A 14143-nucleotide genomic window follows, 5' to 3' on the forward strand; every position below is an offset into this window, starting at 1 on the left:
GATTATTGAAGGGGCTGCTTTCTTTGTTCGCCCGGATTTCTGTCATGCGACCGTTGAAAGACATTGGAGACTAAGGCAACTGATCAGACCATTTCAGGAGAAAAAGCTCCAGGCATACCTGATCAATCCGGCCCAACTAAAAATAATAAATGAAGGGAGGACATTGTACTTTGCATCCGAAATCAAAGCAAAAGAGTACATCGACTCTCATGGGACTTAGTCATAATGCTTGTCTTTTCTGTTTTTTGTGGTTTGGGATTAGCAAATGATATATCAAGGGATTGGAGGATCGGATGGCTACGGATATAGTTAGAAAGTTTTAGGGGTAATGAGTTTAAAGGTTTTGGTTTTCTTTTACATTTCTTCACTGCTTCGACTGTGATCATCACGTGCACAGACTAGGTCTGAGCGCTTCACGAGAGAGGGTACAGGGGAGGGGAGGGGGGTTGGGGTCTGGAAGGGGGTGGGGGTGGGAGGCATGGGGAGAAAACTAAAAAAAAATGAGATCATTTGGTGCTTTGAGTATATTTGTTGCTTTTTGTTGGATTCAGGGAAATGCTTAGTCAAGATCAGGCTAGCGTTTTTTCAGGAATTAACAACTCAGGAATATGTCAAACATTAAAATTTGTACAGTTAATGTGGGGGGGCTGAACGACTGGATGACGCACCAACGATTGCCACACTTCGTCAAATTTAATAATATTGATGTACTTTGTCTCCAGGAGACTCATCTTCCTTGGACAAAAAGGAACCTGATGAATATCAGAGGTTTTCGAGTTGCTGGCTTGCTCTTCCCAAACTTCTTCAGTTAGGGGAGTTGCTATCTTAGCAAGGTCCTCTTTAGGGGTACTAAACAAATTAAAGCTGATTGCTCAGGGAGATGGGTGGTAGTCGAGCTTGATTTAGGCTACACAATATGTATAGTTTATGGGTTGAATCAGGACGACCCTGAGATATTCGATTTTTTAGAAGGAGAGCTAGCCAGCTGGCCCACCCCCATGATAGTGTGTGGGGATCTAAATATCTCAGTAGATTGAAACAAACAGGGTGCATACTCGGGATGGAAACCGAGAGTATTCAGGGCTCTGGATGCTCTCATGGGCTGAAGGATGTTTGGAGGGATAAGGAGCCACTAAACCCGGGGTTCACGTACTTCTCTAGCCCTTTTCAGAAACATACTAAACTAGACTATTTTCTGATCTCCTCTTCGGAGTTAAATAAGGTCTGCATTAAGAAACTTCCTAAATCAATTTCAGATCATAACCCGTTTATTTTGGTTTGTGAAGCAGCCAAGTTTGAGAGGAGGTACATGAGCTGGACCTTTAAAAGGAGACTACTAGCCGATAATAGATTTGTGGAACAGATCAGAAAGTGGTCTAAAGAATATTATGACGCAAATCTGTACAGTACGTCAAGCAACGGAGTATGGGAAGCATATAAGGCCTCCCTGAGGGGGGAATCCATAAGCTGCTCAGCAAGGCTAAGGAGGGAGGATAGGAGCGAGATTGAGAGTCTTATGGGCGACCTAGCGGCGGCCAAAGAGCAGCACATCAAGGACATCGGCCAAGGGGTGGATGACCAGGAGAGCCAAAGCAGACTTACCAGCATTTAAGGAAGAACTCCATAGAATTGTAACGCAGAAGGAAACTAGTCAATATCAGTCTTCTAGGGCAAAGCGTTATGAAACAGGGGAACAGGCAGGGAGGGCAGTGGCACTTCGGATAAGACAGGATAGGACTAAGAATATAATCTTTAGTATACAGGAAGATGGAAATGAATACACTGAACCTAAGGAAATATTAAGAGTCTTTAAAACTTTTACCAAAAACTGTATGACGAGGAGGGCGGTATTAATGGTCAGAACCTGGATTGCGGGGATGTAGGTCCGATGTTAGACGATCAGACTAGAGAGGAACTGGACAGAGAAATGACCCTGAGTGAGATTATAACAGCCTTACAGGAGCTGGCAGCCGGCAAGGCCGCAGGCCCTGACGGAATCCCCCTTGAGGTCTACAAATGCTTAGAAACTGAGATTGCCCCAATTTTGCTGGACCTGTTTAATGGTATATTGTGCTCATGCTTAATCCCAGATTCTTGGAAAGAAACTAACATCATTATATTTCACAAGAAAGGGAAACCCAAGGAGATTCCAGGGTCGTGTCGCCCAATCTCGCTTATCAACGCAGACACAAAACTATATTCCAAGATCTGGGCTAAGAGATTGGGTAGGATCATCGGACGTCTTGTTTCCCCGTGGCAGCATGGGTTCGTGCCAGGCAGAGGCACAACGGACCATACTAGACGGGCCATCGTGCGGTTTGATGCCCATGATGCCTCTTGGGTTGGTGGGGGGGGGGGGGGGGTAGGGGTGGGGGGGGGGGGAGATGGCCATGATCCTCCTCGACGCGGAGAAAGCTTTCGACCGCATGGTCTGGGAGTTCCTGTGGTGTATTTTGGCTGGCAGAGGTTTCGGAAGTAAAACCATGAGGGCTATAAAGGCAATGTATGGGAACCCAGTGGCCCGGGTTCTAGTAATGGGCGATTACTCCCATAAAATACTAATTAAGAGGGGGACGCGACAAGGTTGTCCCTGCTCCCCGATCCTTTTTTCCCTTTACATTGACCCTCTGATACAGAAGATCCTATCTTGTCCACTAATCAGTCCAGTGGTGCTCAACGGCTTCGCCACTAAACTGCTAGCCTATGCCGACGATCTGGCAGTAACAACTACGGATCCCCACCAGGCTATGCCGATTTTGGCCCAACTGGCCAAGGACTTTGGGAGTCAGTCAGGGTATCGGTTAAATGAGGGGAAAACCCAAATAATATGTACCAAAAACATTACGGAGGTAGACGAAAGGTTTGTGGATGCAGCCGTATATCTGGGGGTGAGAGTGGATGCTAATGTTGATAAGATTATTGCAGATAATTATCTACCCCTAGTTACATCTATTGAAGCTGAATTGAAAAGAATTGACGTGCTACACCTCACTCTGATTGGAATGGTAAATGTTTTAAAAATGACTATGTTCCCCAAAGTGTTATATCTGTTTCGGGCCATTCCATTGATGTTTGAAGAAGGTGTCATGAGAAAACTGGAATCGGTGTTCATAAGGTTTATATGGCAGTATGGTAAGTTCAGACGTTCTGTAAACCGTATGTCACTACCATTGGCAAGAGGAGGTCTGTATAATCCGAACCTTAAGCTATATCATTGGGTATGCCTCCTGGCACAAATGAATATACTGTTTCAGCCTTATCCAATCCCAGGGTAAGAGCAGGGCGACATTCAGATCCCTCCAACTATCTTTGAGCTCTTACTGGAGAGAAAGGCTCTAGGTGTTTTGATGAGTGAAGTAGACCACATATACTATAAGAGGGCCCGATATAAGATCATGGAAGTGGTTTGGGGGACAAGGAAGGCCGTCAGGAAATTTCTAAATATCCCAAAGATTACGGGTAACATCAATCTTTGGAATTCTAGTCTTTTTCCCCACCTAGGCCAGAGTAGAAATTGCCAGCTCTGGAAGGAGCATGGGGTGAGGAGCCTGGGGGATATTATGGTAGGGGATAATATCCTCGGGTTTGAAACAATACAGCATAAATATGGTATTCCCCAAATTCACTGGTTTTTATATGGTCAAATTGTTCAAACACTCCTGGCCGTTAGACCAAGGATCCCTCTCCCTATAGCTAATCCAATGAGTGAGCATTTAATAAAAGGGGCAAGAAGATAAGAATAGCGTATAATTTTCTGCAAACGGGTCTCCAAGACGACCTGGAGAAAACCGAAAGTACACTGGCGCAAAAGCTGGAGGATCCCGATGCAGCCCTGGATCTTGCCCTACTCTTAAATAAGAAAGTATTTCGGTCTTCAAACCTGAGGGCCCAACATTACAAGACACTGTTCAATCTCTATTATACTCCTGCGAAGCTGTTTGATTGGGGGGGTCAGGGAAGACGATAGATGCCCTAGGTGCAATATTGGCCCTGCTGATTTATTACATATGTTTTTTCATTGTGTAAAACTTGTCCCAATCCGCGGGGAGATAACGGTCTTTTTGGAGGGGCTGCTGGATCAGGAAATCAATCTATCCCCTTTTTTGGTGTTATTAGGGATGGATGATAAGCTGAAGGTGGGGAGAGATGCTGAAGCTTTGTTTTTTATCGCAGTAGCTGTTTCTGCAGGATGGAAGGATAACACTGCCCCCACCTTCCAGATGTGGCTTGCCAGACTATTGGGAATGCATAATATAGAGGCGTGTCTATACGAACTTCAGGGCAAAAAATCTCAGGAGATGGGCAGAAATATCTGGTCACCGCTTAAAAAATGGAGGGATTCAAAACGCTAATTTTAAGTTTTCCATCTATCAAGGCCCAATGGCCCCAACTGCCCCACTCTGTGTCTGCGTTTACAAAAGCCTGAGGTTTGACTGTGTATATACTATTGATTAATTTTTTTATTATTTAATATGTATAATGATATTTGTATTTTAGATGGTATAATGAATGTTTAAATGTATATGACTATTACTCAATTGCACTATAATATCTCAATAAATTTAAAAAAAGGATAACGAGGGAAAACTATGAAAATGATAGAGTTCTTGGCTTGATCCATATGAATATGAAATGTAGGGTCAACAGTACTCAAAGAAATAAAAAATATATTTTCTAGATCTATCTTACAAGTGGTGTTTAGTGTGTGCAATAATTTAGCCTGCACACGTTTTCACAGGTAGAAGTTAAACAATTCATCTAGGGCAAAAAGGTAGGGAATCACTGGAGTAATTGGCCTGCAATAATGCACTGGGCAGCTTAAGTAGCCAACCTCCATTTGCTGCTCCTGGTGAAGCAAACCAAAAAGTGAAGTACGAGGTAGATGTAAAAATAATAGCAACATGTTGTAACTCTTGTGAAACACTGCCTCAAACATGAATTAATTCCACACAAACATTATGGGAAATAAAAATGAGACTGATACAAGATAACTTAATTTGCCACAACTAATATACTGGTGTAATACGTTCTGGACAAGATGTGTTCTGCAGCCTTCCATTGACAAAATAGCAAGAAAGTGTCTTACAACTAAAGATAACAAGGCAATCAAACCTGCTTTCCAGTCGTATTTGGTAACCAATTGTCTGACCAATCTTTTCTCCTCTTTCGGCAGCTACTCGTTCAGCCACAGCAATTGCTGCTAAACGCCTTGGTTGAGTGCAAAATATGCGACATGGAATGCCATTTTTGTAGCTGTCATCTAGAAGAAACTGAGGGATCTGGAAAAACAGAAGTCAGGAAATATTACTAGGATCACTTTGACAAGAGAAAAGAGCAAAACTATTTTAGTATAGATTCTTGCAAAATGCAACTGCAATGCTGTGTTAATGTAAACAACCAGTGTGCTATGGATACAATGAAGCGGTTTAGTATCCAGCAACTTCTAGCATGCTCCACTGCTGTGCTTGTAATTAACCCCATACTTCACCATGCTATGGCAGCTGCGAAAGTTTCCATTACTGCCCCCAGGCCTCCAGTAACATCGCCAAGAAGCACCAAGAATGTTGTAGTGGCAATTACAGAAAGAGGGGATACTGTAATAGCTGCGATGTGGTGGCCACAAAATCTTCCCTGCACACATATGAGGAAGCGAGTGAATCCAGCTATAAAGGGGAGACACCAACTTGCAAACTGTGTCCTCCTAAAAAGAAATATAGCTCTGACATTGCAGCATGATTATGAGCCCAAAGCAGGAATCCCTTCCATTAGTCAAATGAGGAGAAAAGTGGAAAGAGAACATAAGCCACCCCTACACTCCTCCCCACCACGCCTGAACACAAAACCAGGTTTGTAGCTTCCAGGTGGCTTGAATAATCGGCTATCCAGGACCTGCCACTCTACAGCACTGGTCAAAAGCGGCCAGTACTTAACTTACAGATCACTTAGCAGACCTCCCAATCTGACACACCAGAAAATCTGAAAGCCTATAAAATGCTAGAAAAGGTTCTAGGTTAAAAAAAAAAAAACGAATGGTGTGAGGGACTGGCTCTTTGGGACAATTACGGATGCGTACAAAGCCCATTAGATTACATATATGTATTAAACAAAATAGCCATTGGGTCTTCCAGATTTTAGGGAGGACAGGATCAGTGGGATACCTAGCAGCATCTGTAGTGATTAAATTTTTATGAATGAAGGAGGCAAAACTAGTAAAGGGGACAGGAGGCTATCCAATTTACAAAAGTGTCAATTTTGGTTTAGGAGTGTGACAGGGCCTCAATTTTAATGTAGGAATCCTCCTAGTAGAGGCAATGGATTTTAAGTTCGGTAGAGGCCTCAAAGAAGATGCAATGGATTTTAAGTTTAGTAGAGCACCTGCCAGGCACATCAACTGATTCTCCTCCACCTCCACAGATTTCACCTCCACAAGGGTATGAAGGTCTACCAAGTTAGAACCCACCCTTCAACACACTACACCAATCAGTCCCAGGGGATCTGAGAGCCCACCAAGCTCAAAGATTTGGAAATTCTTGGACATCTTGGATTGGGGATGTAGCCATCACAGCCCCACTAGCCTTTCCATGGAGATTTACCATTCTAGAATGGGTTTGCTGTTCAACCTCAGCCCAGGCTGAGATTTCCAAATCATTACCCAGTAGGCAATCTACAGGCAAGTTTGCTGACACTGCCACTCTCTTTGGGCCAGTGACACCTCCCCAGCTAAGATTGACTACTGCCATGGGATGATTGGTTTCTATGCCATCAATGTTTGTCACCTGATATTTGGCATCAGGTAAAAGTTGCCTTGAGGGGACTAGACATTCAGCCACCATGGTGATGCTAGCCCCTGTGTCTCTGAAGGCCTCAACTTTCAAGCCATTGATGAGGGGCTCCTGTCTATACTTGCTCAAGGTGTTTGGGCAAGCAGTGAAATTGGCAAACCCCATGCCAGTCTCATAGACAAGAGTATCTGAGTTAGGGGACCTGGATAGGCCAGAGTCCACCTGTCCTCCAAAAGTAAACCCACCCAAATTCTTGGGGGTGCTCCCACCACCTGGGGGACCACTGCTAACAGTGACAGGAGGTGTTGGAGCCTTACCTTTGAGGTATATTCTCTTCATTGCCATTCTTGGGACAACATCTATCTGTTTTGTAATGCCCCACCTGTTTACAGGTATGACAATAAGGCTTTTTCTGGGTTGTAGAAGTGTCTTGGGACCCACCCCCATTCTTGGAGTTTTGGGGCCCTGGGGAAGTCTTTTCCTTACTTTTATCCCCACCCTTCTCTTGAGGCTTGGTAGTCTCTTTCTTTTGGTCACCACCCTGGTTCTTAGGCCTGATCCTGGTTCTGACCCATTTGTCTGCCCTCCTACCCAATTCTTGTGGGGAGGTCAGATCAGAGTCAACCAGGTGCTGATGTAGAAGCTGATTTTGACAATTACTTAAGATTTGCTCTCTCATAATTAAATTATACAATCCTGTATAGTCAGTAACCTTACTTCCCAGCAACCAGCCTTCCAGAGCCTTAGTGGCACATTCAACAAATTCAGACCAGTCCTGAGTCGGTGTCTTCTGGGTGTCTCTGAACATTAACCTGTACTGTTCAGTGGTTAAGCCCAACCCATCAATCAGAGCACTCTTCGGGACCAGGTAGTTTCTAGAATCCCCATCACTAACTGTGAGGAGTCTGTCTCGGCCTCTACCTTCAAAGGAGAGCCACAAGATTGCTGCCAACTGCTCCTGAGGGATCTGCTGTACCATGCAGGCTCTCTCAAGTGCAGTCATCCATTTGAGGATATCCCCAGCTTTGTAGGGGGGCACAATCTTACTCAGGTTTCTTGTATCAAAGGACCTGTCTTTATCCTTCTGGATAGTGCTGCCACCAGTGGATCCTAATCCACTCTCTCTAGGCTGTCTTGCTCTAGCAAGTTTCTCTTGGGCCAGGGCAACTTCTAATTCTTGTCTCTGGATCCTCAATTCAGCCTCTCTCATTTTGGCCTCATGTTCCCTTCTCTGAGGGCTAGTCATCTCCCTTCTGGAGTGACCAAGAGAACCTCTAGAAGCATGGGAGTTGTTAGAGTCACCTGAGTGAGTCCTTCTCCTCCTAGGCTTCTGGTTAAGTCCACCTGGGGGTCTGAATGGGTTGTTACCAGATTCAGTCCCAAATAGGCTTAAGTTAGCCTGGTTCAGTCTACTGACCAGCACCTGACTATTTCTGTCATCATCTGACTCACTGCTCCCCTCTTCTGTCTCTTCTTCCTCTTCCTCCTCTGGGTCTACCCGAGGAGCTCCAGTGATGGGGGCTTCCTCATCTACCAGGATGATAGGGACAGGGGTGTCTACAGTGTCATCCTCTGAAGGATGGCCTCCTTCAGCATCCCCTGTGGGGTCTGCCTTAGAGGTCTTTAGAGTCTCAGACTGATCCAAGATCTCTCTAAGGTGGTCTGTGGTAGGGGAAGGCCCTGTCCTCAGACCCCTTAAGACACAAAGCTGTCTTAATTCCTTAAAGGAAAAAATAGCAAATTTGGATGGTGCCCTTGGAGGGTCACTCTCAACAGGGATGTTCCCAGTGGAACCCTCTGCTCCAGACATTGCTCTAGTGTGGGTGGATGTGTTGCAATCTACCTACACTGGTGTTTACCTACTAAACCTATCTAGTAGTTGTAGTCAGGGTGTGCTACTCCCTTTGCTCTACAACAACTAAGTTCAGTAGAACTTAAGTATACTAGTCTTGTTTTATATGTACCTAGCAGGTACCTGTATGATCTTTCAAATGATAATCTCAAAGATTGTAATGGTAAAACAACAGCAAGCTCAGATCCCAATCCGCTGCTCACCAATGTGAGAAGTTGGCCTGGTATATAATGCTCACTAATTCTAGTGATCAATTTGTACCATGCCAAGCAACCCTTATGATGATTGGTTGTAATTCAACCTTGTAGACCAGTTATCCTAGTGGTAACGTGGACAAAGCAGTCTTAGGCTAAACTCTGAAAGGCATGTGAAGCAAGCTGTATTACCATACACAACCCCCTTGAATACCAAATGAAAGGACACCACACAGATATATATTGAAAATATATATTGATTTATTAACTATAAAATCCCCTGGACTCTTTATGAGCACAGAAGCACAAGCGTTAAATCACAAGACAGTTTAAAATACACAAAAGTTGCACAATATGGATGAGCCCTAGGGGCCACCTAAACCATATACTAAGAAAGTGGTATAAGAGATACCAATCAGAACGGAAACAGGCCTAGGGCCTTGGGAATCGCTGGAGCTATTCGAGACTAGCAGTGACTAAGTCGGGAAAGGCCCGCGGGACTCGGGTGCAGTGTTTAAAGTGCACGCACTAACCAATGTAAAGTCTATGGTGCGTAAAAAGTACAAAGTTAGATAGTTCGGAACCTTCCGAGTGACCTAGAACGCTGAAACTTAAGACACAGGCCCTTGAGGTGTGTACCAGTGTAGGAACACCGGCGGAGCTGAGGTACCTCACCCACAGGAAGCGGGTGCACAGGGTCGAAGTAGTGTCGGGTTTCGTCACACTGGTCGATGGTGCTTGGAGCTGAAGATGCTGCAGGCGGCTCGATGTGAAGAGTTCCGGTGGATCCAAGGGTGGATCTGATGATGTGAAGACCTGAAAGCAGAGGGGACAATGTTCAAAGTCACTAGCCTGTGACTCCCATGGAACCAGATTGGAACCAGGCGATGTCGGGTGCAAACAGGCGTTGAGGTGTAGCTTCTCTCTGCAGCCACGTGGACACCGGGGGTCGAGGACGTCCAGGAGTCGGTCACGAGCTGTCCCACGCAGGCTTCTCGCTGTTGGCGGTGTCGGCGACCTGATCGGAACAAACAGGCCTTGGCTAATGCAAGCCACGCAGGAATCGAAAAATGCTTACCACTCGGACCAGCAAGGTCAGAGCGGGGACTCCTTTCTGCAGGAGCTAGGGCAAGTCTGGAGCAACCAGACCCGCAGTGTAGTTCGTCGGTTTCGTCGCCAAGATGGCCGCTGACCACGTGGCTAGTGGCCGGGATGGCGCGTCGAGTGGCACAATGCAAAAGGGCCCCACGCAGATCGTGGAGATGCTGGGGGGCTGATCTTCGGTGCAAGGGCTGCTCGGTGGTGGGGGTTCTCAGTCCCCAAAGCACAACGTCGAGGATGCCTCGGTTGCTGCGCAGTCAGCTTTTCGAGTGTCTTCCAAGAGGTCCGGTCCCACGTCACTCAGTGCCTCCACGGGTCCCTTCTTTGCAGGGACTGTGGATCGGGCTGTGAGAGGTCTGGGAGTCTGGGTCTTGTCAGGCTCTGGGCTCGGGCTCCGGCGGGAGGCGGCAGCAAAGCAGACGTCGAGTTGCTGGTTGGTGCCTGCTTTCACAGGGTGGCCACTCCTAGGCCACAAGGGAGATTCTCTTCAGTCTTCTGTGCAGCAGAATGTCGAAGTCCAGTCTTCTTCTTTATTTCAAGTTGATTCAGGATGATCTGCTGTGCAATGGCACTGCTCCCACTCTTATTCCCAATCTGAGGGGTGGATCACCTACTAGGTCCCTCCTCTGGGAGGAACCAGGAAGGGGGGCGGTTACACCCCCTTTCCTTTGTCCAGCTCCTCGCCAGGCCTGGGTCTGGAAAGTCCCAGGACCGGTTTGGACTGGCTTATGCACGGGGACACCTTGTGTGCCCCGGGCATGTCTCAATCTATTCAGCCCTGTCCTACCCAATACACAAAACCCTGTCTGGGGTGGTGCTCGCACCTCCCAAGGCAGGAAACCCTTTGTCCAAGCCTCCCTCGCTGGAAGGACTCCCAGCAGCAGGAGGTCAGACTCGTGTCTGTGGTGGCAGCATCCATTTTGTGATGCTGAGGCTCTGGTTAACTTTAACCGGGGTTAAGGCTACACACATGTCGTGTCCCTCTAGAAGGGTGGAATGCTATCCCCGTCGACAGAACTGTCGAGGGGATAGTATTCCAATTCATATGACACCTTACTCGACATGTTTTGATAAAGCCAAACCAAAGATAGCATTTAACCGCGAGGATTATAATGCACTTAAGAGTATATGGTATGGCAATATCCCGGAACAGCTTAGGGAGTGGTTCCCGACAGCTGCAGACGGGCTCAGCTCATGCTAGAGCACCATCTCACATATTTCCAAGTACTCTGCCTCCAGGATTGATGAGGCCTTCCATAGGAGTGGCTGATAGGAACATATGTGTCCAGTTTAAGGGTAGATATAGGGATACTATATCTAAGCAAGAGGTGATTACACCAACTTACCCCAGCTGAGTGATCAGCCAGTTGTGTCAAATATGGAGGCCAGGCCAGGGGTGGCACAATACATGCTGCAGCCCCTGGTAGGCCTTGGATGCACCTATGCCCTGGGTACCTAGGGTACACTGTTACAGGGGCCAATAAGGTGAACCAGTTCCAATTGTGTATGCACCTAAGGTACATGGAGTCCATTTTAAGGAGAGAGCAATTAGCCTGGGGCCCTGAATAGCAGGATCCCAGGCCAACTATGTTAAAAACCAGCTAAACACCAGGCAAAAAGTTTGGGGTAACCATAGTCAGATATCCACCTCCCTACAAGGCCTGGCAGCTAGGGGTTAACACCTTAACCTACACAACACCATTTAGCTCTAGACAACACACCATCTCTAAACTCCTCACCTGTAAAACTGAATATGCTGTGTAGATACTGTTTTGTCTTTGCAATGTCCAGTATGTTGGCAGTACAAAACTATCTGTTCATAAGCGGATACTGCAACATATGTGGGCTATAACGAACGAGGGTAATACTTATCCTGTGGCCTGCCATTTCCGGGACAAACATGATGCGAATGAACAACATCTACGGCACTATGTAACTGATTCTGTACCAGCAAGCAGGAGAGGAGGGGACTGTGAATTCAAATTACGGAAACTAGAAACTAAATACATATTAGAACTAGATTCTAAGCACCCTGGGGGCCTTAACATCACGGAGGACCTCCATGTGTGCGGGATGTAGTCCCGCACACATGGAATCTAGTTATTCGTAGTGCTTACAAATCGTGCACAATATCTCCGTGTCCATTCCTTTCAGTATTTTTTTATACTATGGACTATCCATTATTACATTTTTTACAAGCATCTTTTAGCAAACATGAATAAGTTAAGGGTACGCATGTTTTAATACCTATCTTTATATGAGTATTTATTATGATTAATAATATTATATATATCTTTTTTATACACACTATTGTATATCTATTTATTTATGATATTACAATTTGTGGATCTGTGCACATGCGTACATATTTAAGTATTTAAATATTTAAATATTTGGGTGTTTGGGTATTTAATTATTTATTCATTGTCTCTATTTATTCAGTTATTTAAGTATTTATTGGATCCATGTATACAAATAATTTCTTGATGTGCTCCCAACCCATGTACAATTAATTGCTCCAGGCGCATACGGGTATTTACACCCTGATTGCAATAATCAATTAGCTTGGTACACTGCAGTGATTTAGGGCTCTAGATCCTGCTTTACTATATACGTACCATTTTGGTAGGGTTGTCTATTTCCCACATGGTATGTTGAGTTGCTATCTAGCATTACATATTTATTACGTATGATATTCTATCAGCACTTTATTTAGCTTTTTTTGCACACACACTATTACACCAGCACTCTATTTGCTAAAGATGAGAACTCAATACTTCAGAATATGGAAATTGCACCATTAATACATGAAATTTAACAACCTAGGTAACTAATTCCTAATGATCATAAAGTAAGTGACATAAGAGAGGAATTCTGTAATGTGTGCAAAATAGGACACTAGTTAGCCAATCTGTATTATTATGATGAGATGAGAGATCACCTAACTTAGCTGGGGGAACTTCGATTTGTTTTATAAGAGCTTGATTGCTATCTTAAGTATGAGTTTGAGACAGTAAATGGTGGAAGTGGGTATTTACTTATTCGCCATAAATTAGAAATATTATATATATGAATATTGTAGAATAAGAACATCATAGTCTACTTTCTATTTCCATTAAGGATTAAACGTAAATATCTGGATATTAGATCATCTTTGAGTGTGACATCTTACTTCGAAGTGAACAATTTTTGCTGCAATATAATACATCCTTCGATGGCAGTCAGTCCTTAAATTATAGATCGAGATTTACAATTTAATTAGCCATCTCTAGCGCGAAACACCTTCGTTCAAAATATTATGGACTACATAGTCTGTCTTTTGTGTCTATCCTTGTAATTGGAAGGTACATTCGGATCATTTTTAAACTTCGACATTGGAGATATTTAAAATCCAATGTTAAATAACATTTCTTTGTAGTTATTTTCTATTTTTTTACCGTATTTTTGGATTGAGTGCGGCTTAAATTTTTAATCCGCTCTGCATTTTTTACATTTCCGGCCTTCTATATCTATCGGCATCGTTTGAGCAGGAATCAGGTGTAACACACACTTGCCTGACCGTTTAAATAGCGTACGCAAGAAGAACTCGTTTGTTTATGTATTTCTCTAAACCAAGTAGCAAGTCGTGTCTCACCCCTGGTCTGCAACACTGTGTCGAAACGAACGGTGAGTGTCTGCCGCTTTTGGATATCCCTGCGTTTAATGCACTAACCGCTATAGGCATTAAAGTCTTATATTTTGTTTTATCGTTATTTTTTCAGCGGGTGCTTCGACTTTAAACCTCACATTCGGAGGTGTTTGCCCGCTCTTATTCTTTGATTAGTCATTACGCAGGTAAATAGCAAACACTCTCTGTTAGTTGGGTAGTCGCTAAAATGCATTTTAACTGTAAAGGAGGTATTAAGTCCCGGCTAATTCGAGATATATGTGTTGTTTTTTATTAGTCTATCATCTGCCCACTTTGCGACCAGGAGGCAATACGTTTCTTATTGAAAATCCAGGTAATTTCTCTGGGTTACGAATCCCATTTTTTAGAAGACGCAACCTAATCCCAATATTTGACTATACTTTTTATAATTATGCCTTACAGATCCGCACGTCTTTTATTTCTTATTGGGCCAAAGTTTACATCGTTACTACAAGGCAAAATAGTCTTCACTGAATATGAAGGTAATTATGTAAATTCACGAAACGGCTATGCTAAAAATCAATTA

The 14143-nt window shown here is 44.4% G+C and overlaps 1 protein-coding gene across 9 annotated transcripts in view; it reads right to left on the bottom strand.

Annotated features, from left to right (window-relative positions):
* YTHDC2 (YTH N6-methyladenosine RNA binding protein C2) overlaps window positions 1-14143 on the bottom strand; it is a 1208271-nt gene that overhangs the window by 935879 nt on the left and 258249 nt on the right. For all 9 annotated transcript variants that reach the window (XM_086961045.1, XM_086961046.1, XM_086961047.1 and 6 more), the window contains one exon: window positions 5113-5279. In XM_086961045.1, the coding sequence (XP_086817171.1) occupies window positions 5113-5279 (167 nt within the window). The remainder of the gene's footprint in view (window positions 1-5112; window positions 5280-14143) is intronic.

This window comes from Lissotriton vulgaris, chromosome 3_1, assembly GCF_964263255.1.
Source record: "Lissotriton vulgaris chromosome 3_1, aLisVul1.2, whole genome shotgun sequence".
Taxonomy (NCBI): Eukaryota; Metazoa; Chordata; class Amphibia; order Caudata; family Salamandridae; genus Lissotriton; species Lissotriton vulgaris.